The 26,252-nt window shown below is 44.7% G+C and overlaps 1 protein-coding gene across 2 annotated transcripts in view; it reads left to right on the forward strand.

Annotated features, from left to right (window-relative positions):
* The window catches only part of NELL2 (neural EGFL like 2), a 253,190-nt gene that overhangs the window by 118,596 nt on the left and 108,342 nt on the right, over positions 1–26,252 (forward strand). For both annotated transcript variants that reach the window (XM_037009597.2, XM_037009594.2), the window contains exons 12-13: positions 1,793–1,921; positions 23,956–24,081. In XM_037009597.2, coding sequence (XP_036865492.2) covers positions 1,793–1,921; positions 23,956–24,081 — 255 coding nt within the window. The remainder of the gene's footprint in view (positions 1–1,792; positions 1,922–23,955; positions 24,082–26,252) is intronic.

Consider the following 26,252-nt stretch of genomic DNA (forward strand, 5'->3'; position numbering starts at 1 on the left):
AATGCATTAGGAACTGTGCCTTTTCAGAGCCACTGGCCTCTACAAGTTGGAAACATTGCAGGTAAAATTATACGAAGATTCAGAACACGATCTCAATTCTCTGTGTATCTTAAGGAGTGGACTAGTGTTGTTTTAGTAACTTTGTTTTAACGTACAATAAATATGACATGGCTTTTTTGGAGTGGATAGAAGATACGCTGTGCTATTGGGATAGAGAATGAAGATGACTTTTTAGCTGAAATTATCCCCCCTCAGACATTGTACAGACAGTAGAATACCTCTGAAGAATGTGGCTCTGTATAGCCACATGACAAAGGAGGAAATACAGAGATCTTAGGAGAAAACATTTTTAAATTTTCCTTGTAAGAATGAACTCTTTTTTACTTCTAAACGTTTAGCCTTAATCATGAGAATTTAAATTGTGAAGACTTGTCAAGAAATGTTAAGTTGTAAAGTGACTTAAATGCTGTTCTTGACTATTTTTCTGGTATATACCTTTGTTCTATTTTATTTTTGTAGAAATCACTAATTCATTTGGTTTTTTCTATGCTGTTTATTAATGCCATTTCAAGAACATCATCCTTCTGGAGGCTTATTAAGTCATGTAAACAATATTTTGCTAAGCATCGTCGTTGCCTTTCGTGGGGGATATGTTTTGACTCCAGGGCGGTATCGGAAGAGTCCTGGGGGCGCCGCGCAGTGGGACGGACCCGGCCGCGGGCGGAGCCAGCATGCACCTGCCGGCTGCGCTGAAGCTCAGCCCGCCCTCCTTGAGGGAGCCTCAGCCTTCTGTGGGCATTTGGGTACAAATAAGATGCCAGTGTAGAACTTCCATCATCCTGATTTGCTTCAGTAAAAGTCTTTTCAGGCTACAGGCAGCTGAGTTTATTCTGAACTACATGGAATATATTCTTTCAGTCTCTTTTCTTTTGTATATGGACTGAAATAATGATTCATGAGACAATGTAAAACTGGATAGATAACTTATCCATCAGGCAATTAGAAAATTGTTTGAATGGTGTATAATTATGTAATTTCCATTAAATATGGATTCCAGAGCCCAACCTTTTTAGCATCTTAGGTGATCTTTGAACAGGGGATTCACACAGGAAAAAGATATTCTGAGAAATTACACGTAATTGGTGTCACTGTTTATAAATTGTTCCATTTTTCTTTCCTCTCATAAAGACTCTGGAATCTGTGAAACCCATGTAATTCATGAAAATCATCTTCTTTTGGCTGGACATACTTTGTCTTGCAGATTTCTAAAGAAAATTAGATTAAAATGATAAAATTTTCATTTTTGAACATGTTTAGACTTTTTTTTTAAGGATCCCAGACTATTTCACTTCTTAAATACCCAAAGTACACCTTTCATCTGACCTGGTCTGTATTACGCATAGTCATTTATAATGTTTAACCCCTAGTTCTCAGATCACTTTCTTACTATGTTATCTTCTTTACTGTGAAACTGCTTTCTGGGCTCCAATAATCTTTCTTTGTTTCAGATACTTGGGAGACTATAATTAGACTACCAGGCACTTGAAAGCACTTAAAAAGTCAGAAACAAAGATACATAAGATTAACTTGAGGTAGGCAGTAACTGAGTTAAACATAAAGAAAACCTTTTTGGTACACAAAGCATATGGTTTTATAAACAATAGATGGAGATACAGGTACAAAAGTCATTTAGGGAAAAATAGCTTCTAAATCAAAGGAAGATATTACGTGGACCAAGTTTATTTGCTTTGTCATAGTTCATTTACCTCCACAAATTTCTTTTTTCTTGTAGGTTATGACTTTTGTTCTGAAAGGCATAACTGCATGGAGAATTCTGTCTGCAGAAATCTGAATGACAGGGCCGTTTGTAGCTGTCGAGATGGTTTCAGGGCACTCCGAGAGGACAATGCGTACTGTGAAGGTAACCCTCGTATTGATGTCTAGCTCAGCTGTATAAACTGCCTAGGATTATTGCAAGCAAAATTTATTAATTTCCCAGGTTGTCAAGTTGATGGGCCCATTAAAAGCAGTGAATTTAATTTGAAGCATATTAATCAGCTAAGAATAATTATCTTTCCAATTAAAGTTTTTTAGCTATCTGCTGCATGTCAGACTGATAAGTTAATATGGCTGGTTTCTGGAATTAAAACAATACTTTCACTGTGAAATTGCCTTCTTTATTTCACAATTAGATATTCAGATAGTTCCCATATTGATACGATTACTGTGGCTTGCAGTTAGAATTGGAGTCAGATTTTTCCAGAAAATATTGTCTCACAAAGGCAATCAATTACAAGGAGATAATGTGCCCACTGCTATTTTTGTTTGCTACTACAAGTAATCCCAGTGGTTTTATTCATGCTCTGTGGTATTTAATAAATAGCTCCAGTGGAGTAAATAGATTCCTGGTTATTTTTTTAAGTCTTCATTAATATCCTAGGCAGTTTATTCTTCATGGAAACAGCCCAGATACGGTGAGGGAGCCCACGGACTCCAAGCACGGCGGCTTGGACTGCTCATGGAGGTCCCAGGGGTCCAGGGGATGTAGTGAGGCATGATTTCCCCGAGGCACAGATTTGAACCATTCTCATTAATTATGTGCCTAGCTAGTGGGCCTTGCAAGTAAGAACCCCGATATGGTGGAGCATGGGCATTTGGAGGGTCCTAGACTTCCCCTCTCCAAATGTCCAGAGTGTACCTCGGTCCCTGGAGACCGTCCACCGGCAAGGTGTAGACGCACATCCTCTGCTTAGCCACTCGATGACTGACTGGTCTTGGGAAACAAATTCCCATAGTTTCTCTTAGCTTTCAGTGTAGATTCTCCACTTTAAATATTGTAATTCATTTTTAAAATTAACCATTTTTCCCCAAAGTATCTCTTTATGAGCTTCCCATTGAGTCCTAGAGACTGTTCCCTTTTTCCCGAACGAAGGCCATATGGCTTCCTTTCCCGATTCATAATGCAGGTTTATTTGAAATTACTTTTTGGAAAGGTTTTTCATAAGAAATAGATTTAAACTTACTTTTTGGAAAGATTTTTCATAAGAAAAAGATTGAAATAATTGACTTACAATTAATTTATAAATTATATACTAATATTTGAGACCCCAGTGGTGCTGGCAGCGTGCATATGTGGGACCCCATGATGAAAGTCCTGGGCTGCCTCTTTTTGAGTCTTAATTTATGATAATTTCTATTTTGAGCTGCATTTTTGTTGTTGAGTGTGTTCATACACGTAATATGTCTTCAGTGAGCGCCTGCTGTGTACCAAGCATAGGCGCTGGGTAGTAAAGGGTGAATAAGGCTGGTGAGTTTCCTGGTTAGGGGGAAGATGGAGAATAAGCAGGTAACCATAGAAACAGAAAAGGCAGTTTCAGGTGGTAATAAATCATAGGAAGAAAAAAAAACAGGTTGACATGAGGGAGATGGGTTGGGCATGAGTTTAACTGGGATGGTCAGGGACAGCCTCTGGGGCTTGATGGGGGATGGCTGACTGTTGACCTGAGGCTTGGGGGTGAGGAAGGAGCGTTGAAAGGCTTAGAAGAGGACATTCTAGGCGGAAGTCATAGCAAGCAGAAAGAGCCTAAGTGGGAGTAGCAGATGCCCTAGAGTAAGAGAGCCGTAATGTGATGCTCAGATGTGTCATTTGAAGGTAACGGGAGGATCAGGTAGGGGCCAGAATGAGGTAGAGAGGCTTGTAGGGGTTTTCGGTGTGTGCCGGGCAGGGGAGCGACGTGCTCAGACCTGCTCTGGGAAGGACAGCTCTGGCTGCAGTATGTCAGCTGAGCCAAGGTCTGGGTGTGGCGGGCAGAACAGACGTGTGAGCAGGCAGGCCAGCGGGAGGGCTGTGTGGTGGTTCTGCAAAGATGCTGGGGGTCTCTGGGTCAAGGGAGTGGCGTGATGAGAGGGCAGAGAGGTGTGTTGTGAAAGCCAAGCCGACAGCACTCACAGATACTTACTGGAGGAGAATGCAAGAGGGATGGAGGGGGTCGGGGTTTGGAGTTCAAGCAACACGTGGATGGTGTTGCCATTTATTAAGACATGAAAGAACTGAAAGGAAGAGGCCAGAGATTCAGAGGAAATTACTTATCAATGTAACCTATTGAAAACTGGTTTAGTTGTAAAGACTAGATCATTGTTTTTTTTTCTACAAATTTATGCATAGCACAGATGGGCAGCTGTTTTCCATCCTGAATGGATCATACTGAAAAATGGTTTGTGTATTTCTTCCATGTTATCTACTTGTCATTTAAAGATACAATCTTTGAAAGTTAAGCAAGTGTTGGAAAACCATGGTTTATTTTAGAGATCTTGAATTTTTTATACACGAGGATGTACTTATTCGTTTGTTATTCACGTTAACAGGTTTTGCAGTATCTGATCACATTTGGTTTCCTTTTCCTTTCGTTATTGCTGTTGCTAACTTCAAGGATGTTTGGACTTCTTAGAAGCAACATTTTAAAAACAATTTTTATGCAGTTGTACATGATATCTATCAGCTGGTCTTAGAGTTCTGATCCTCTAAGAAATTAGACTCATTATATAAAAATATAAGCAAGGGATAATTTGTTAGTAACATAAATTTCATTTAAAAATCTGTGAGGTTGTTTTAATGGCACGACTGTAATTGAGACTATTGATTTTTACCACAGCTCACTTGATCAGGGTTGAAGTAGCACTGGCCAGTGTTGGCATTAGTTTGACAAGTATTTATTGAATACCTGCTTTGCGCAAAGCTAGGCTAGGAGGGAAGCAGTTAGTAAGATATATATGTGACGGATAGTCTCTCAGGCAAGAGAGACAATAAGCAGATCATTACACCAAAGAGCATTTAACTGCACATGTGGAAGTACCCTAAAAAAGAAACAGGCTAATGGGGGTCCCATCTGGGTGGTGGTGCTTAAAGAGGAGGTTTTCCCTGAGCCCTGAAGATGAGGTGAAGAACAGCGAGGCATAGATGTAAGGGTGCGAGAGAAGACAATTTCCTCGGTGGAAGAACCAGCCAAGCCCAAGGCCTTGGGGTGGAAAGAAGCACTTTGTAAGAACTGAAGGAAGGCAGAGGGCAAGGGAAGGGGCTGCAGATGGCAAGCAGGGCTTGAACCTTGAAAGGCAGCAAGACTCAGGCTTTAATGCCGAGAGCAAGGCGGTGGTGGCAGCGATGGAAGGTTTTAAGCAGAGGAGTCTTGGTTATATTTGTGTTTCAAATAAATTACTTCCACTTCAGGCTAGTGGGGGTGAGGCTGAATGTGGGAGACCACTGGTGGGAGATGGTGGTGGTTGGCACTAAGAGTGCAGATGGAGGTGTGGGTGATTCGAGAGCATTTGTGAGGTGACACAGTCCTGACCCTGTGATGGTAGGCGTGAGGAGGGCGGTCTTAGGGTCAGCATCCAGGTTTCTGGGCCGAGCACTAGGCGGGCGCTGGTGCTGGTCAATTAGGAGACACACTGGCTGGGAAGAGCATTGTGCCCTACTAGTGCCTCGGGGACACCCATGGGCAGCAACCAGCTGCAGATGCTTGGGTGTGGACATCAGCGTTTCAGCTGTGTGTAAAATCTGGATTCCTTGGCATATAAATAGTAGTTGAGGGCATGAAAGAAATTGCCTAGAGAGTTTAGGTAAACTCGAGAACTTGAGCATTTTATAGAGAAGGAGATGCGGTGATGGAGACAGTGGAGTAGTGGCTGAGAGGTGAGCAGACGGAGAAGAGAGGCTGGTGTCACAGACGCCAGGACAAGGGGGTTCCATGAAGGCGCTGTGGTTGGCATTGAGGACGTAGGGCCATCTGGGCGCAAAGGTGGTGACGAGAGGCAGTTTGGAGCGATCGAATGTTTCCTGATGGGAAAAATGGATCTTTCCAGGTGTTTGTTTATGAAGGGAAGGAAGAAGCTGTGGCTTAGGGGAGTGGGCCTAAGGAAGGGCTTTTCTTCCCCACCCCCATTTTCCCTTTTAAGTTCTCTCTTCCCCTAGCCCCCCACAGTGTCTCAGCCAAGCAGATGTAACTTCTTGTTCTTAAGTGAGTTTTGCAGTCTAATACTAGGATTTGATGACTGATGGCTTGTCCAGCTTTTAGGTATAAAGGGTCTAAAATATCTGGAAGTGCATTGGTCTACATGTTTCTTATGACCAATGTGTTTATCATATTTTCATCTAAAAATTATATATTCATCTCTGTTCAATGTCCCTTGTTCCCTGTAGATTCTTACTAAATCTTTTTAGTACTTTCCCCTTTATCTGGTCTCTTGTCAATACATATAATCTATGAAAGTAAAAAATTAAGTTGGACATCTTGTTTCCCAGAATGGTTCTTAGCTACATATCTTCAATTTAAATGAAATAGTGGGAGCTTCTGATATTTTGATTGTATCTTCCTTCTTGATACTCCACTGTACATTGTTAGGACCATCTTTGCATTCCATTGTATTTATTTATTGTTTTATTATTTTCTTTGAAGTATAGTTCATACACAATGTTATATTGTTTTCCAGTGTGTAATGTAGTGATTCAGCCATTATCTACATTATTGCATCCTCACCCCAACTAGTGTAGTTACTGTCTGTCAACAAAGAAAGATATTACAGAACTATCATTAACTATATTCTCTATGCTGTACTTTAATCCCTGTAATTAATTTATATCATAATTGAAATTTTGTGCCCCTCTATCCCCTCCCCTCCCCCACAGTAACCACCCATCCCTGCTTAGTGTCTGGGAGTCTGCTGCTGCTTTGCTTGCTTTGTTTTTAGATTCCACAAATGAGTGAAATCATACAGTATATGTCTTCCTCTGCTTGGCCGATTTCACACAGCATAATACCCTCTAGGTCCATCCATGTTGTTGCAAATGGCAGGGGTTCCTTCTTTTTCATGGCTGGATAGTACTCCATTGTGTATATGTACCACATCTTCTTTATCCATTCAGCTACTGATGGCGCTTTGGTTGATTCCGTATCTTGGCTATTGTAAATAATGCTGCAGTGAACATAGAGGTGCATAGGTCTTTTAGAATCAGGGATTTTGTTCTCTTCAGGTAAATTCCTGCAAGTGGAATTACTGGATCAAATAGTATTTCTAATTTTAGTTTTTGAGGAATCTCCATACTGCTTTCCGTAGTGGATGCTTCACTTGACATTCCCACCAGCAGGGTAGGAGGGTTCCATTTTCTCCACATCCTCGCCAACATTTGTTATTTCTGATCCTTTGGATGGTGGGCATTCTGACTGGTGTGAGGTGATCTCTCATTGTGGTTTTGATTTGCATTTCCCTGATGATTAGTGATGTTGAGCATTTTTTCATGTGCCTGTAGGCCATCTGGATTTCTTCTTTGGAAAAATGTCTGTTCAGCTATGCCACCCATTTTTAATCAGGTTATTTGTTTTTTTTGGTGTTGAGTCGTATGAGTTCTTTATATGTTCTGGGTGTTAACCCCTTATTAGATGAGTTATTCATGACTGTATTCTCTCACCCTGCAGGGCACCTTTTTGCTCTGCTTATGGTGTCCTCTGCTGACCAGAAGCCTTTTAGTTTGATGTTGTCTCACTTGTTCTTTTTTGATATTGTGTCCCTTGCCCAGGGAGATTTGTCCAGAAAGAAATTGCTCATGCTTATATTCGGGAGATTTTTGCCTGTGTTTTCTTCTAAGAGTTTTATGGATTCATGTCTTACATTTATATCTTTGATCCATTTCTAGTTTACTTTTGGGTATGGAGTTGGACAGTAACCCAATTTCATTCTCTTGCATGTAGTTTTCTGGTTTTCCCAGCACTGTTGTTGAAGAGTCTTTTCCCCACCGTATATTTTTCATGGCTCCTTTATCATATATTGCTTGAGTATATATGCGTGGGTTGATATCTGGGCTCTCTGTTCTGTTCCATTACTTGAAGAGTCTGTTCTTGTCCAATTTAGAGAGTGTCTTTAGAAATCATTCATTTGGTAAGTTTCTCTCTCTAGTGCACAGTAGTTACCAGGAATCACGACTGGGTCAGGCCTAAAGTGTGTAATGATGAAGCAGCTTTTTCTTGACTTCCAAACTCCATAAAATCACTAGCATTGTTGCTGTCCAAGCCTTGAGCCTTACACCAAGAGCAGGAAAATAATTTTGCATAAGTGAGTCATTTAAATAGTTGCATTTTACACATAACTACCAAAATTGTAATTGATACCTGGTTAATGAACTCTGGAGTATGTTTGTGAGATATTTTGTTAATTTCTTCAAATTAACAAGAATATATAGGAAATGAGTTGGTATAATCTGAATCCCCCAAAAGAATAATCTTTTTCTGATAGATGAGTTTCTGTTGGACTCCTTTAATCTCATTCTGACTGCCACTGCCCGTCATATTTTTTACTTCACATCACCTTCTATTTAGTGATCCTCTCTCTAGTGTCCTGCCCCCTCCACTTACCCGACCAGGACCCACTGTCCACACTAATGTCTCCCACACACCATGCCTTCTGTCTGGGAGCCCACAGTGCCTTCCTGTTGCTCAGCATATGGAGCTCAGACCCCTTTGGCTGGGTCCCAAGGCTTGGTGTCAAAGCTGTGCACCCGTGAATCTTTCGGCAGGTCATCTTCAGCTGTCTTCTTCGTTTCCTTTGCTCATGATGGTTCATCTTTGTTGTGGTTGAATTGTGTCCCTCAAAAACTCATTGAAGCCCTAATGTATGTGACCTTATTTGAAAATAGAAGTGTTGCAGATGTAATTAGTTTGGATGAGGTCATACTGGATGCGGGTGGACCTCTACTGCAGTATGTCTTTTGTCCTTATAAAATCGGGGGATTTGGACACACACATGGGGAGACTGTCGCATGAACTTGAAGGCAGAGGTGGGGATGAGGCACCTACGAGGCAGGAGCACCAGTGATTCTCAGCAAAGCACCAAGAGCCCGGTGAGGGGCGCGGAACAAGCCGTCCTTCACAGCCCTCGGAGGGAGCGGCCTTCTGACACCTTGATGCTGGACTGTCAGCCTCCAGAACTGCAAAACAGTAAATCCTGTGGGCCACCGGTTCGTGGCACTTTATTATGGTCTCTACAGTAAACTCAGACGTCTGACAGAAATCCCTTTCCCTTTTTGGTCTGACTACCCATGATTTAATGATCCTTCCAGATTGCTTAACTTTTATTTTTTCTGGGAAGATTTTTTTGATGAATTAAATACACATAGATTTAATTTCTCAAACCTATTTTGATTTTTCTCAAAATCTACTTTTTTATCTGACTGCAGAATTAGCACCCTGTTCTGTTCTGGCTTATATCCAATTGTTCATTCTGATATGCTTCATTATATACTATATTATTATCTTGCGTATAATGTATCTTGTTTCATAGACTGCTTATTCATTCTCCCTGAATTTTCCCAAACTTCTAAAATTGAGACAATATAGAGTTTAAGAAGTACTTGTTTATTGATAACTTGAAATGCTTAGATATTGTGAACAGATGGCCACTTTTAGGCTACCCCATCACTAAGGAATTATCCAGGACAAGAATTAAGCTTATTGAATTGTATTTATATCATGAAGGAAAGTCTAATCAGCATATTGTTTTTTATAACTAAAAAGGGATTCAGTTGTTTTAAACTGGTATGTTTTGGCCTTTAAAAAATTATTTTGAATAGTGAAAGAAAGGGAATCTACTCATTTGTGACACTCATATTTGTTAAATTATATGTGTACTGATAAATGGCATGCATATTAAAAGGACCACAAATCCCAGAAATTCCCCTACCTTCAGCATTGATTTTCCTGAACACTTAGTTTTTACCTAAGATTTGAAGTCTATCTACAATTTGCAAATCAATTCATTTGAACATCAAATGTCTGGCATGTAGAAGGTGCTTAGTAAATGCCAGCTGAGCATGGAGATCAAAATGTTAACACACATTTGTTTGGCACCTGCATGTGCCAGGTTCGGCGTGCCTTCAAGCATAAACTATAAATTATTATGTTTAGATATCCGCTTCAAATACCTAATTTCTTTTTTTTTTTAACTCATCACATCAAAAGAAACCCTATCTCCTCCCACCATTCTTGTCTTTTTAATACCATCCTAAGCTTGGTGATGCCTCTGCCACCATCTTTCTTGTTCTGTGTTTCAGGACATTCTAGCCCATGTATAGTAATGTGGGAATAACTTTTAATGAAAACAAATGATTTCTCTATTTTGTCTGTTCTGTATCCTTCTTTCCTTCTGTTGTTTGTCACTGGGGCTATAATAAAAATAGCACCAATTGCTAATAACCACGTGGTTCTTCATTGGCATTTAAAATGCTTTCCACGTACGGTTATCTCATTTTGCCCAGCTACCCTGTGATGCAGACACTGTTTATAATCTCCTGTTTTGTGACTGAAAAAACTGAGGAGTTTGGGAATCAAATGTTTGCCCTAAATCATTTTCCCAGGCAGCAAACAGTAACCCAGGATTCAAATCCACATCTTTTATCTTCAGATTTGGTGTCTTAAAATTTTTACTAGTTTTAATTTACTTATTAGGTAAACTAACTCGTATTTTTGTAAGTGAGAATAGCATATGTATTTTCCTTTAGAAAGACATTTTTTAGAGCAGTTAACTAGCTTTAAAAATTGTATGTTTCTGAAAAGGGAAAAAAAATCTGTAATCCATCCAGAAAGCAGTTCATTGGCACTAGAGACTCTGTAATGAGCTGAGGCCATGGGAAACAACCCCCACAGGAAGGCAGGGGAAGACACTCTCTGTCTTCCGCTCCTGTCCTTCCCCTCCCGCCCCCCTCTGTCCTGGCATCTTTTCTCCCTTCCTGCTTCCCTCCCGCCCTCCTTTCTTTCCCAGCTGTGTACCATTTCACAACTGATCCATTTGGTAATGAATTCCTTCCATGGCAGGTGTGTGCCTGTCATTAACTATAGGGTCCAGAGCCCGTCGGAGAGGACTTGAGGGTAGGCTGGGTGATGGCCTCAGAGTCGCTCAAGGGAAGGATGCAGAATGAGCTTAATTATCTGATTATAAACCCAGCACAGAAAGTCCCCACTGCAGAGAATGGGAGCCTGCTTACAGAGTGGGGTAAATCACCAGAGGGGCGAGCCCTAAGGGACTGATTAGGGAACCCCACAGAGTGTGCCGTGGCTCTCAAATCCGTGGTTAATGATGTGCACTCCGTGCTGCGTTATGGCTGTTTCTTAAATAAAAAAAGACCAAGCTTACTCTAGCAACCAGGGTTCTCCAGGAAAACAGAATCAATAAGAAATATATAGATAAACAGAGAGAGAGAGAGAGAAAGATGGATTAAAAAGAATCCGCTCATGTGATTATGAGGCTGAGAAGAGCTGTAGTCAACGGCTGGAGGCCCTGGAGGCCCAGGGTCGCTGCTCCAGTCCGAGCCCAAAGGCCAGGGACCCTGGAGGGCCGGGGGCGCATCTCTGTTCTGAGCCCAAAGGCCAGGGACCCTGGAGGGCCGGGGCGCGGCTCCGGTCCGAGCCCAAAGGCTCCGAAGGACCCCAGCAAGCCTCGCAGCCAGATCTGAACTGTGCGTTAGTGGTTCTTCTGGGTTCAACCACCGTTTGCTCTCCGCCATCTGACTTCAGCTCTGTCTGATTCAGGCGATCCCCAGTCGTTCATGAACTTCATTTAGGTGCCAAAGCAGAGGAAGGGCATTATTTTTTTGAAGCCAGGTCTCCTCTGATATGAAAGGAGGACTTTATATTTTTTTTAATCGTATCTAGTAAAGATTAAACCTCTCTGAATTCCTTCTCAGGCATAGTTTCTCATGGGAAGGAAATTGCAGAAGCAATCAGTACCACCCATATTTTGAAACAAAACACCATAGCTGTGTGACTGTAATGGCCAGCCGACTCCCCCCACCCGGCCCCAGGAATGCACTTCTCTACAAAATACTCATATTCAAGTCTGTTGGAGTTCATGGTCACTGGGGGTGCTATCCAGAGAAGAAATCATAAATCAGCCATGAGCCACTGACATATCTCTGTATCGTAGGGCTGAGGACCGTTCTTCTCTCTGAGGTGAATCTCTAGGCTCTTCTTGGGAGTTTGATTTACGATTCCCTTCTGTCACTAGGCTTGGCATACAAAATCTTTAGACCAGCATTTGTTTGTTCGTGGTATTTGTTGAACACCTACTGTGTGCCAGGCCTTGAAGGGTGCTGGTCATATGGCCATGAGCAACACCGACGAAGTCCCCTCTCTCGTGCAGATGGCTCTCTGTGGAGGTCCCAGTTGAAGTCCATGCCCGTTTTCCAAATGCAAGTGGAAGGAGAGTCACAGTTAATGGTTTTGTGCTTTGTTCATACAAGCAGTCATGTCTTTATACTTTATGGCAGTTATTTTTTAGGACCTGAGTCTTCAGCGTGGTGGCGCAAAGACCAGCCAACAGGCCGCCACCTGGGAGCTGGTGGAATGCGGAATCCCATGCTTGATCCCAGACCCACGGGTCAGAGCCGGCACGTGGACGAGGCATTCCGGGGGTCTCTGCCCACTTGGAGGTCTGAAGAGCCTGGTTCACGGCAGAGAGTGTGTCACCATGATGATTTGGGAGCTGCCCCCTGTTTCTCAGCCATGTGCCCACTGGAGAGAGTACAGTCTCATGGCCTCAATCATTTTCACCGGTTTGGTTTCCTAGGCCAGGTTTCCTAGAGGCGGTCCAAGCTGCGCGGGAGCTGCCTGCGGTGCTTGTTAAAATGCCACCTGCGTTCTGCTTAGGTGGGTCAGGGTCGGGTCTCAAAAATCTGCATTTTCACAGCTTCCCAGCTGGTTCTTATGCACGTTAAAGTTTGAAAAGGACTAGCCCAGATGAATTCTGATTAATCAGTGTCCTTGTAAGGATGGATTTCAGAAGTCTTTATTGTCCTGGAATCTCCGCTGAGTGTGCTCGTGCTGGGAAGGTGAGCCGATGAGCCCGTGCGGGCGCGCGTTTCTGTGTCACAGCCGTGCTAACTGATGCAGGGTTACCCAGCCTCTCCACTCTTGCAGCTTGGCACTGGATCACTCCCTGTGGTAACGGGGTGACCTGGGCATTTTAGGGTGTTAGCGGCATCCGCGGCCTCTGCGCCTGTGCCGGTCCCCCCTTGCAGTTGTGATGACTGGAAATGTCCAGATGTGGCCACATTCCTGGAGGGCAGAATTGCCCCCCACTGAGAACTGCTGGTTTCAGCTGAGTGAAGAACAGGGCCAGGCTGTGTGGGGGTGTGATGCCTCCCCCAGTGTCTGTCTGTTCTGTTAGATTCTCTTGTTGGCTTTTGGTTTTATACCAGAGGTGGAGAGAATTATGTACAAGGTTTATGGACTTGTTTTAACACTGAATGGTGGGAGAGATACCGTGTGATGAGGGGGAAGGGGGTACACTCTTACATTTAGGATGGAAACAAGGCTACTATGGGCCTAGGCCCCAGGGGCCGAAACAATATTTTTTCCATTCTTGAGCAGCCGTAAGCATTCTCTGAAGACTGAAGAAGAAGCTGCATGATGTCTCAAGAGCTTTGTAGCTTTGGGGATGGAAGCTTCTTTTAGAGGAATAAAGTAGGGACACAGGGAAGTGTACAAGCTCTGGGAGAGACTCGGGACATGGGAAAGGCCCAGAGGATGTCTGGGAGCCGGGTGGCAGGCAGTGTCAGTAAGTGTGATTTATTCCTGCACCGATAGGTCACTCAGGTACACTCAGCATCACTGGGAAGATTAACTGAAGAGAGGCCGCAGATTCAGCAGCAGCCGAGGAAATCTGCACCCATAGCTTGTGACATGACTGAGTTTCTGGTATGATTTGAAGTTTTTTTGGCCCACTATTCTCACCAAATTGCTCATGTTTGCATTTCTTTGTAATATGATACAAAGGTTTACTGCCTGTCAATCTTAACAAGTATTTATAATTCTGTCACCTTTTTACCAGTCGATCGTGTTAATGCGGAAAAGTGAGTCAGAACAAATGCTTATTTTGTACGCACTCCTTTAGCATGAAGTGTCATTCTGGCACCTAGATGGGTTTGCAGATTTATATATGCAGTGATTATTTTTTTTAAATATACGTCAGAAGTTTTGAGGATTTAATAGACACATAAATGTAAAATGTTTATATGGATCAAATAAAAATCTTTCCATTTTTGACAATTGGAGGCAGTTTTGATGTTATGGAAAGAACACCCCAGAAGAAGACTTTAATTCTTACCTCTGATAGTTACGAACTGTGGAAACATAAACAAATTACCTAATACCTCTGAGCCTCAGTCTCCTCGCCTATTAAATGGGGAGAATTTGTCTTGTGTGGTTGTTGGGGAAGTAGAGGTCAAATAAGATTAAGTATGGGAAAAGGCCTTCCAGAAAAATAAGTCCTTGGTAAAAATTTATCATTAAACTTGTGTGTTTTCACATATATTTTCTGACTACCAGTGTGTCAGTCAATTCATGCAATATGAATTTATTTTTGGAACAAAGATATTACAGTATTTATTGGAAACTTGAGGCAAAAATACTCTTAGAGTCCATATGATGATATTGTCTTACATTTTAAACCAATTATAATGAGATTTTTAGGTACTTCAGTAACTAAGTTACCATGGGCTGTATCCAGAACCAAGCCACTTTATGCCAAATTCCCTTCTGGTCTGGGTAACTAGTTCTTGGGTGTAGAATATGTATAATACATCCTCATTTTGCAAATTATATGATAAGACTTTAAATGTAACCATGGGAATTCATGTTATTTTCCTGTCAATGACTAAAGGTTAACACACTTGATAGTTACATAGGCATGTACTTGTTTATTAATATTAGAAGAATTACTTAGAATTAAGCAGTTCATTTTAAATTGTTTGCTGGTATCTTATGTGAAGCAGCAATTCATTATTATTTTTTATTAGATAAATTGAAATTATTTTTTCAAAAAGAACCTTTTCTCTGGAATAGAGTCCATTTGAAGTGATATGTGGGGCATTACTTGATGAATAATTTAAAAAAATGTAACTGATGGAAACAGTCTTTTTGCAGCTCCATTAAGTTCAAAGGCAGGTGTAACGTGGGGATTAGGTTATAAAAACCAGTCTCTCTTGCCTTCTAAGAAATCCAAGTCATATGGTCTAGTTATATTGGTTGAAAGTATTGTAGTCAATGAACAAATTGAGATAAAACACAACTATTAGCGTTCTTTCTACAATTCTCTTCTTTTATGTATTCAATAGTTTTCAAAAAGAAGGACCGACTGCAGTATAAAATAAGATCAATGTGGCATCAAGGGCAGTACAGGCAGGCTTGGAGGTAGGAGATGGAAGTGCTGGCACAGTCAGTGGAGGGAAACAGTGCGGCCAGAAGCACCCAAGGATTTCATGGATAAATCTAGCTCTTTGGCGATCCTGAGATGAGGCTTGGGATATATTGTGAAAATATAAGCTGCTGTGAAGAAAAATGACATGATGTAGTCAAAGCAACAGACGTGGGAGCAAATGTTAGTTTCCCTATTAATATGGGTAGAAATAGGCATATATTTTTAGCAGACAACAATAGCTGTGGATTGGGGGAAGCAATTAGGCCCAACTGCAAAGGATGTGACAGAGTAATTTGGGTTCCGTGGTGGAGAAGGGATTAGCCTTCTGGGCAAATGGCTCTTCCGGAGCAGGTGGCTGTGCCGAGCACGAAGGGCCTCGTGTCCGGACACGCTGGAAAGCTGGGGTCCCCTTTCGTGCACAGGAAGCATCCGAGGAGATGAGGGGATGATGGTTGTGAGTCACCTCTCTTATTCATTGGCACCATACAAAAGTATGTCCCAGGGATTTTAATAATACATAAATACATTTTCATTTTTTACTTTCTATTCCACTTTAAATTTCCTCCAAGTAATTTTTCTTTAATAGGAAGAAAGCACTCCCAAGCAGACGTTTTACAAATTATTGCGTCCTCCAATAGGAATGTGATGGCGAGGACAGGGGACTGAAGTGGCAGAATGCGTTGGTGTGAATTGGGTTGTTGTGAGGTGAGGCCTCCTGATGAACGTGAGCATCGACGAGGATCGTCAAGTTCAGCTCGTCAGGACGAGCGGCTGGAAGTTGGCGTGGCTCAGGCCTTCCACGCAGGCAGTGGTGTGGGGACCCTGGGTGCGCAGCAATTGGGCTGTTGCAGCAACTGAAACCCTTGTTTTTGGCAAAATATACATAGTTGTTTAAATAGTTTGTAATATTTTAAAATGCTAATTTAGAGTTGGTCTGCAACAGGAGGCTTAAATCCAGGAGTGGCGATAGATCGGACTGCAAAGATAGGGACCAGCCTGTCGAGGAACAGTGGGTTGAATGGAGTGCTTTTCCTCTAGATCTGCCAACCACTGACTCACAGCAGTCATCGGGGAAACCTCTAGGCTTTGGACAGCCCTCGGCTGTGGAAAGGGGCTGGAGGTAACCCTCTTCCCCCCAGGCTGCCAGCGTCACTATGAGAATTAACATATGACACATCTGCACAGGCACTGGGGATCAGTGTGTGTGCAGGTGTAAGTGGCAGACGTGTGTGGTGGGCAGCCCCCGCTGGACTACACTCGGCTTGGCCTGTCACTGCGCATCAGCCCCGTTTCCTCTCCCTCCCTGCGAAGATTTCAGACCTGACCCTGCAGGCCTCTGACTGCGTTCGCTCGTGCTCAGCAGGTAACTTCTTTACCACCGATCCACGCGGAACAGGACCTTCCTCATCCTCCTGCTGCCGTCACCCATACCCACCCTTTCTTCCTCCTCCCCGCCCTCAGCAGATGGCTAGCCCGCCCCCCAGGAGCAGTGGGTCCGGTGGGTCTCTTCTGCCTTCTCAGGAAACCGGCTCCGTCCATCATCCCCCACAGTCAGTTTTCAGCTTCCTTCCATTTGCCCCTTCCTGCCGGCTTTTAAATACGCTCAGGTTTCTCCTTTATCCCACATGCCCTTCTGGCTTTGGTGTCATTGCCCCTCGTCCCCTTCACAGCCACATTTCTTACAGGTGTGGTCTGTTTTTGCTGTTTCCATTTCAGTGTCAGACGCTCTCCTTAACCCTCTTCAGTCTAGAGTTTCCACCTATTATCCCAAGGTCACGGATCACGTCTACATTGTTAAGTCAGACACCTTTCACCTTTCAGCCTGTATCTTACTTGACCTTTAGGCAGCAATTAATTCTACTGATCACTCCCTCTTTCAAACACTTACTTACCTGTCCTCATGATACTGTATTGTACTGATCAGGGATCAGTTGCAAACGACGGAATCTCTGGTAGTTTCAGCAGAAAGAGATATTGAAGGATGTTGGGTGGTTCACAATACCTGCGGGAGGACCGGTCAGCCGATGATCAGCCCAGACCAGCCCTGCCCCACGTGCCAGCTCAGCGCCTCCGCTGCCGGTGTCGGCAGCACAGCATTGCGTGCTCGTCACCGGCGCCCAGGCCTGGGCTCAGAAGCCCCGCACTGCCGCGCCCCTGTGCTGAGCGCCCCTCCAGCTGCTTAGAAGACTGGCTCCCTTTCTGAGTCACGGGGTCTCTTCCACATCGAAGCTTTTGCACGAGTGCCCCGGTGGCGGTCCTGGGTTACAGGCCTGCACACTGGCTGTCCCCAGCACTGGGGTGACTTCTGTCTTGGGGAGGTAGGGGTTGCCCCACGTGAAGAGGGGGAGACAGCCGACTGCCGTTCTGCCGCTTGCCTGCCTCCCGCGCACGCCTGGCACTGCTGCTCCTTCTCCGAGCAGTCACCTTTCTTCACTTGCCCCTCCAGTGATGGCACCCTAGGGCTCCGTCTGCAGTTTCTCTTCTTTCTGCCCCTCTCCCTGGGCGATGTGTCTCACACATGCTTTGCTCAGCTCCTCCTTGCAGGGCTCCCCATCCTGAGCTCCAGCCCACACGTCTCACTGCCTCTTGGACCTTCTCCTCCGATATGTCATAAGCATCTCAAATTCAACACATCCAAAGCCTTACTCCTCTGTCACCCAAGGGCACTCCCCCAGTTCCCTCCAGTACAGAGCCACCCAGTTAAAAAAGGAGACATTATCCCTGAGAGCTTCCCTCCTCCGTCTGCAGGCGTCCAGGCATCTGGTCAGTGCCGGAGTGCAGTCAGGGTTAAAGCCTAACGCATACCCTAACCCGCCCCGCTCTCTCCGTACTCTGCCAGGACACACCGTCCCAGACAGGAACCCAAACCAGGTAAACTTCTCCCTGCTTCTGGGCTTGCCCTTCTGTAACCCATGCTCTTATCCATCCTTGCAGGAAAAAGAGCTTGCTTAGCAACTGATGTCATCTCATTCCCCTGCTTAACGCCCTCCAGAGGAGAAGCACACACTACCCATGATGCGTGTGCTCCCATGAGCTCAGAGCGTCTGTGGGAGGCTGCACAAGAAATTGCTAACAGAGGTTGTCTTGGGGATTAGGAGAGGGGAACTGAGTGGCCGAGGGTCAGACTTACTATATCGTGCACTCCACTGTATCTTTACATTTTATACTACCTGCACATGGGATACATTAAAAATTAATTTAAAAGCTTTTCATGGGTTACCACTGATCACAGGGTAACATCCAATGGTTTCGCGTGGCTTGTAGGAGCTCTGCTGGCTTCACTGGCCACACTGACTGTTGTTTTCTTGGACCGTATCAACTCCTCTTACCTGCAGCATTTGCACAAAACGCCCTTGCTTGAAAAGCCTCCTCTTTGCCACCTCACTTGGCCAGCTTGCGTCTCCTTCGGTCCTGTGCTCAGGTGTCACATCCCCCTGGAGGTGTTGCCTTGCCTGGGAGACTGGATTTGGAGCCCTCGCTCTTTTTCCCAGGTGGCACTGTTCTTATCAAACTCATAACATTAAAAAAAATCATTATTTGTCTCTCATCAGATAGACCATACGCTCTGCAAAGACAGATACTATGCCTGTCTTGTTCAAGGCTGGGCCTTTGGTGTCAAGGCTAATTCCTTGATGTGATAGAAATTCAACAAATATTACTTACATGGATCAACTAGTCATGTCTTTGCTTCCTCTGCCCCTTAGTGTTCCAGATTATCTTATCTTTCCCCGTAGGTATTAGCTTATGATCCACTCTCCACCCTGTCTCCAAGTTTTCCTACTGCATGTCTCCCTGTCTCTCCCTCCCCGTGTATATATAGATTTAATTCAGGAATCCCAAAGTCAGGAATAATATATTCTACAGAGTAGCAAGAAAACTGATATAATGCTGGAGCTGTTGCTCTTCTTGAAGAATGTGACATACAGTTTACAGTGAATGAATTTTAAAAAATGAAAGAAGGAAATGTATGGCTATCATTCTGAGATGTTGAAAAGTCACATCCATTAGCATATGAAAGATATCATTTTTAATACATAAAAAGTAATACTTGGTAAACAAGCTCATTAATATCACTGACTTTAAAACATGATTGCTGGCAGTTCCCTTAAATGTTAGTCTGTTTGTAAATGACATTTTTCATTTATTCTTTACTGATTTTTCCACTGAGCAGCCTATTTATACTTGCAAATTTTTTATTTTTAAAAATGCTCTTATCTTCCCAAATGTTACTCTCAAGTTTCTTTCCAGATTCGCATTTCTCAGGACCTCGTCTCCTCCCTGGTTTGAGAATTACCAGGCTTCTCCTTGGTCTACTTTTCTCAGCCAGTTTCTCACAGCTGGTGGGCAGACTTAGCAACAGCCCCTACCGATTTGCATTTTTCTCCAATATGTGGAGTCCTTGCCATTGAGCTGCATAACTTTATGATTTTATTGGCTGAGCAAGAAGGCATTAGTGTTCATTAACATGCTAATATAATCCTTTTACGGGACAAAATGGAGATAATCGCTGCAGCCTAGAAGTGCACCAGACTTTTAAAACACAGCGTCAGCGACACACAGGGCGTGCGCCCGGGGCTGCTGGGCTGTGGTGCCAGCACACAGCAGGGGGGCAGCATGCCCAGCGCCCGCTGCTCCGAAGTCAGCCTGGGGACTTAGCTGTTAGGCCAAAGGGAACCTTATATTTGGGTCCTGGGGTTTGGAAACAGTGTTTCTGTTATGATTGCCACTCATTAACTGTGTAAATTTGTGCCTGGGGAATCTTTCAAAAACACAAATCTGATTCAATTATTCCTCTCCCAAAGCCTTTTCTGTTCCATAAAGGATGAGGTCCGCATTTTCTAATGTGCTCACAAGGGTTTCGTGACCCCGTCCTTTCCACACCTGTGTCTCCGGCCGCTCTGTGCCTCCGTTTCTTTAGCTAGAAGTAACTGCGGGTGAGTTAGATGGTTTCTAAAACTCCTTTGAGGTCTGAAAGTCTGTGATTCTGAACAATTACAAAGCCTCCGCTTGCAGATAGGATAAAAAGGAATTTATAAATTTACAAATTCCTGTTTCTAAAATAGGGCAGCTTGAATTATCCCAGAGCAAGAGAACTTGTTCAAGTGGCAGACACACGGTCTGCTTCCGCTTCTTTGATCTGGTGAAGGATGAGCGTGAGCTGCAAAATCCTGCAGAATTGTGTTCTCCCCATTAGAACTGTGAGGTGTGGTGGCCGGTGATGCCTTAGAGACCTCCAGCCCTTGTTTTTATAGATGATGAAATTAAGGTTCAGAGAGAGGAGAAGGTTCAGAGGCTCTGGGAAGTAGGCCGGATGCGTCATAGCTCTTGGTCATTAATCCAGCATGTGATCCACGTTGTTCAAGTTCCTAAAAGACTTCACATTAAATAAGCTTCTTGTTTCTGCTTTATGACACGACATTGTGTTTTCTCAGATGACGTGATAGCTTAAAAGGGGAACATGTACAAAAGAAAACTGGGTGGGCTGATGACCGCCAGCAGTCTGCGATGTAGACCGAGCTACAGGCAGCCGGTAGAGACAGTATTTAGAAGGCCAACTTACTTTTCACAAAGCTTCCTTGTTTGTCTTATAAACCAGATTGTCTAATAACTGTGGCTGCACATAAGGTCTCATGAACAGAAATCACCCTAATTCACCATCTCTTCTCCCTGTTTCTTGCCAGAGGGCACTAGCCCACTCAGAGTTCCTATTCCTTAGGTGTTTTTGGGAGGGCCTGGGTGCACCTGCCGGCTTGGGAAGCTCTGCCTGCCGGGGCGGCCGCCTTCCCCACGCCGCTGTTTGGAGGGAGGCGCGTTCCAGTCATCGATGCCCCAGCTGCGCTCCGTCGTGGTCTGGGCATTGAAGCTATTTCCTGGACCACCAGGAGCGACGGTCTCTCCCTGGGAACCACCCTCCTGTCGAGGAGATGGCACAGCGCAGGTGGCCACTCTACCCTCCCACAGCCAGGATGTTTCTGTCCCCTTGTGTTTGTTACCGTGGCTTTCTTGTCCTGAAAGGCAGGATCTCATGGGCTCGTGAGCGTGGGCCGCGTCGCTGCCATCCCTCCGGCTTGGGAGCTTATGCCTGGGTGCCCTGCGGCTGCCTTCAGTAACTTCTGCTTCTCCACGGCACCTGCTCAAGGGCGCAGGGCTCAAGTCCAGGGATCCCGTGTGATCCCTGCTCTGATCTCAAGACCTTGCATGCAAATGAGTTTTCATCGTAGCCCTCAGGGCATTTAGAGTTCGATTTCCGGCTCAGCATTTAGCAGTAGCATGGTGTCACGAGAAGGTGTTAGACTAGAAGTCAGAGATGCTGAGAGCCCCTCTTAGGTCTTCCTTGAACGAGCCTTGAAGCATTTATTCATTCTTTCTGTAGCACTTATTGACCCTGTTGGGAAAATGGAAGTTTCTGTGGCCTGAATCCTCACCTGACGCTAACCTACCTGATGATGTAACTGGCCTGCTGCTGGGCTGCTGCTCCTGCACCCGTAGGCAGTGAGCTGCTGCTGACTGAGTCCCTGTGTAAAGGGCCCTGCCCAGTGCTCTGGGCGGAGGCAGACATGAAGGATGATGGCAGACCTGCAGACTGCGGGGTGCAGCGTGATTCCAGTGCTCAAACTACCACCAGGGGAAAAAAGTCGGGTATAAACCCTTTTACCCCAAGAAGGCTCCCTCATCATTCCTTGGTCTCACCGAATCCATAGTGAACCTGCCCGGGGCTGAGACCCTCAGGCAAGACAGACCCCATAGTGTCCTGGACATAGTACAAGGTATTGTAGAACAAAAATGAGTTGTATGCTCAGTGATTCTCAACCCTGGCTGTGCGTCAGACCAGTTCATCTAACCATGGTGTGCAGGCCAGGTCTGATTCACCACCTGTCTGTTCTTGTCAATAAAGTTTTATTGGAACATGGAAAGGCTACTTCAGTACTTACTGTGTGGCTCCCCTGTTAGAACAACAGGGTCAAAGTTGCAGCAGAGATGCCGTGACCCCCAAAGCCCAAAATGTTCATTACTTGGCTCTTCATTGCGGTGTTGCTGATCCCTGCATTGGACTCAGTATGGAGAAAATTGAACAAAAAATCGTTGTCCGTGTCCCATCACAGACAATAAAATCAGAATTGCAGCGGGGGGTTGTGAGTTGTCCCAAGAACCAATGTTTTGAAAATATCCCGGTCAAATAAAATGTGCAGCCAGAGTTAAGAAACATGAATAGATGATCGCTACTCTTGAAGAGCATACATGGCTTACTGGGGAGAAGCTTACAAAAATTAGTAAAGCTACGGTGGTGACTCTACAGTGGAAACATTGCAGAGTTCCTGGGGAACAGGTAGTGCTTCACTGGGGGTTTTCACAGAGAGACACTCACACAGACTGTTGAGGCACGAACCACAGGTAGACAAGACCCCCTGGGGTGGTCATGGGGAGAGGAAGCATATGCGAAGGCACGAGGTGTAGGGGACACAGTGCCCCCCAAGGAAGGACCAGGAGCTCGTGTGGCCACAGCACATTGAGGGAAGAGCAGTGAGGTCGTACAGTAGAAAGCCCAGAAAATGGGGCCAAAGTGGGGGGTGTGGGGATTGTGTGCACAGAGGTTTGTAATTTATCGAGGTGACTTTCAGTTCAAAGTTGAATGGAAAATTGAGTCTTTCTAGGCCAGCTTTTCCACTGTAAAATAAGTAGCCAGCTCAGAAGATTGCCAAGAGCCCTGTAGCCATGAAACACAGGTTCCTGAGGTCATGTCACTTCCTTCCTTTGACCCTCTCGGGACTGCGGACGGGGCTGTGGTTTTATGAACCACGTGACTTACATAGCGGTGGGTCGCCTGGCTATCTCCTGCGATTGATCCTTTTCTCGGGCAAATACAAATGAGGACAGTGCTACCGTGAGGGGTCTCCACAGGTATTTGAGAAGGTGGACTTCTCTCCTGCTCAGTGCACTGAGGTCCTTAATAAACAGTGTTATGTAATGAATAGACACCTGTAACATACTTTACCTTCCGTGCAGAGAGGAGTTGTAAAATGGGGACAACTATTGTCAAAATTCATTCTTTCCATTTCTAGTGCCTATTATGGCTTAGAATTTGTAAGTCTTTATGCTTAAAACTTGGCATGTGAATTACTATGGAAATTCTTCAATACAATCTTATCACTTCACAGCTTCTCATTAATACCAGATCTGTTTGGTAACTTCATCCCTGTTCAGACTCTTACTGGGCCAGCTCAGTTTGTATCTCTAATAAGCTACATGTCATTGCTTTCATATCTTTAAGTGAAGTTATTCAAGTTCTGGAGTATATTGAATATTTTATCTACCTCTTACAGGGTCTCCCAAAGCATACAGAATATTCAGTGAATCAAAAAATAATACATTGTTGGCTCAGTGATTGAACTTTCCAAGGCTCCGAGGGAGCTCAGCCACACTTTCTGATCGATTCATCCAGCACACGTAGGCAGGGCACTGGCAGTTTCCCAGTATCCTTAGAATGATGCAAATCGGAATACACAGACATCTGGGAAACACTGGCAGGAGCTGTTGGAAAAGAACTTTCATGGTTTCTGTCACTCGAACATCAGACATTCCTATTAAAGGATGGGCTTTGGGTAATTTTAAAATGCTTTTTAATCAGTCTATTGGCCTGTTCCCACAGAGGAAAATTACAGAGAAACTCTAGAATATTGGCCACTCTGTTGACCTCCGTGCCCCATGTTTCCTTCGCAGACATCGACGAGTGCGCTGAAGGGCGCCATTACTGCCGCGAGAACACGATGTGCGTCAACACCCCGGGGTCCTTCATGTGCGTCTGCAAAACCGGGTACATCAGGATCGACGACTATTCGTGTACAGGTAAACAATGGCTGTTGGGGAAATGAGGCCTCCCTGTGCTTAGATGTGCTTCTAAGTTTCATTCTGGTTATTGAGAGAAGTATGCCATAAATGCTGCCTTACAACTCAACAAATCATAAGCAAAAGTTTATCTCCGTGACTGGGTGGTTAATTCTGCGTCTGTTCTAAAGAAAGGGCGCTCGTCGCTCTGGTGAAGTCCTATGCTCCCTGTCAGGACAGGAGAGAAAAACTGAAGAGCCAAATCCTCAAAACTTGTATGAATTCTATGGTAAATCTGAATAACATCCCTAATAATATTTCCTGTATATGACAGTGGATTTTGGGCACAGGAATAATGACATAGGTAAGGAGATGGTTTTCAGAAGCAGCTTCCGGAGTGCTGGGACTCGGGATATGCCGGAGAACACTGAGCTCCCTCCCGCCGCTGAGAAGCCAGCTGAGGGGCTCCCTCCTTTGCTCATGTGTGTTTGTTGAGGCCACAGGCCCCGCGGGGCCGCCCTGAGCCTGCAGAGGTGCGCCCTCAGTGTCAGTAATGCCTGCGCTCGGTCCTGGGGTTAGACGGCCTGTTCCCCTCGTGTTCTGCACGGTCCTACCTGTAGAGCGTGAGAGATGTTGGTGCTGGAATAGCTTGAGGACTGAGGAAATGTGGATGTGAAATAAGACATTTCTTTGGGTTCCTTTTTTTAAATAGAAGAAACATAAAAACACCACATTGGGAGCGTGAGTGGGCTTTATTTTGTAGTCCACGGTCAGGTGATCTCTGGCAGACACTCTGTTAGACTCCAAAGGGCCAGCACATATTCCACATTCCTATAAAGAAAATGTAAGTGTAAATTCTCCCTCTTTGACTCTCTCCATCCCCACTTCAACATCAGCACGAGTACAAAAGGCTGACAAAGGAATTGTGCCTCCTCAGGGGGTTCGCCCATGGCTGGTGACCGCGAGGCTCCCTGGAAGATGGGGGTAGGACTCACTTTCTCTGACAAAGGTTGGGATTTCTTTGAATTTTACAAGCAAAACCCTAGGTATTTGCAGCAGTAGTCCTTCGGATAGATGCCAGGGCGCCTGCAGAGCCGCTGCCCGGGTCTGTGGCTGAGCTCTTGCAGCTCCCACGCCCCTCTTTCCTGTTGAAGAGGCCCTGCCGTGTCGCCCTCATCCTGACGCTCTCCGCACGGCACCCGGCAGACCCTGAAGCTGACTTACCCACCCAAGAACCAATCCTGGATGCTCTCATTTAAAATAGAATCCTAGACAATACCTGCTACTTTATAGCCAAGAGCTTTGATCAGTCAAGGAAGCCTCTTCTGCTTTTATAACCCTGTAGCTCCAGCTTGGAAATTGCATATGCCACAGAGGAATTACCTTCCACGGTCGGTGGAATTGCACTTTTTCTTTCACTTTTAGATAAGTGGTATCTTGGGTTGTATCTTCCCCATGATCATATAGTTTTGGAAGTGGAAGAATTCTTAAAGATAATATAGTCCAGTCTCCTAACTTTTACTATTGGGGAAACAGGTTCTGAGAGGTTTGTTGCCTTTTACTCTGATGATGCGGTTAGTGGGAGGCAGAAGGGTGCCAGAAGATAAGCCTCCTCATCCTTAGTTCCTGTATTATTTACTCTTCATTTAATTTGCAAACATACAAAAATAAGTGAGAGGGAAAGCCTCCTGTTTTATGGAGAAATGTATCATTCAATTTATAATATTCAGTAATTAAACTGCCTTTCTTATAGGTTGTTGCACTTGATTAGCTTTAACTCTAAGAGCAACTGTTTCCCCTACAGACCTTGTAGTGATACCGTGACATCAGAAGCCAGGAGAAGGAAGATAAATCGCCGTTTCTGGGGCCTCTGACTCCCTCGTAGTCACACTGGTGACTCAGTTGCACCGTTTGCGTGGGTGAAGCAGCCGTTTATGCCCCTCTAAACTCATAAACGCTCTCCCAGTGAGGGTGTTTCTCTCCTAGCTAGTGCTTGGCAGTCTCTCTCCTCGCATCCTTTCCTGTTCTGTTGGAGGGAGGCATGGGTGTCCCTGCAAGGAAAGAGAAGAAAGGGCGGCGGGCGGGCAGGCAGGAGGCAGGAAGGAGTGGAGGGAGGCCCGGAGAGAAGGGACAGGGCAAAGGGGGAGGGAGGGGAAGACACGAAGGGTGTGGGTCCTGTGAGCCAAGGCATC

The sequence above is a fragment of the Manis javanica genome, chromosome 15 (genome assembly GCF_040802235.1).
Source record: "Manis javanica isolate MJ-LG chromosome 15, MJ_LKY, whole genome shotgun sequence".
Classification (NCBI taxonomy): Eukaryota; Metazoa; Chordata; class Mammalia; order Pholidota; family Manidae; genus Manis; species Manis javanica.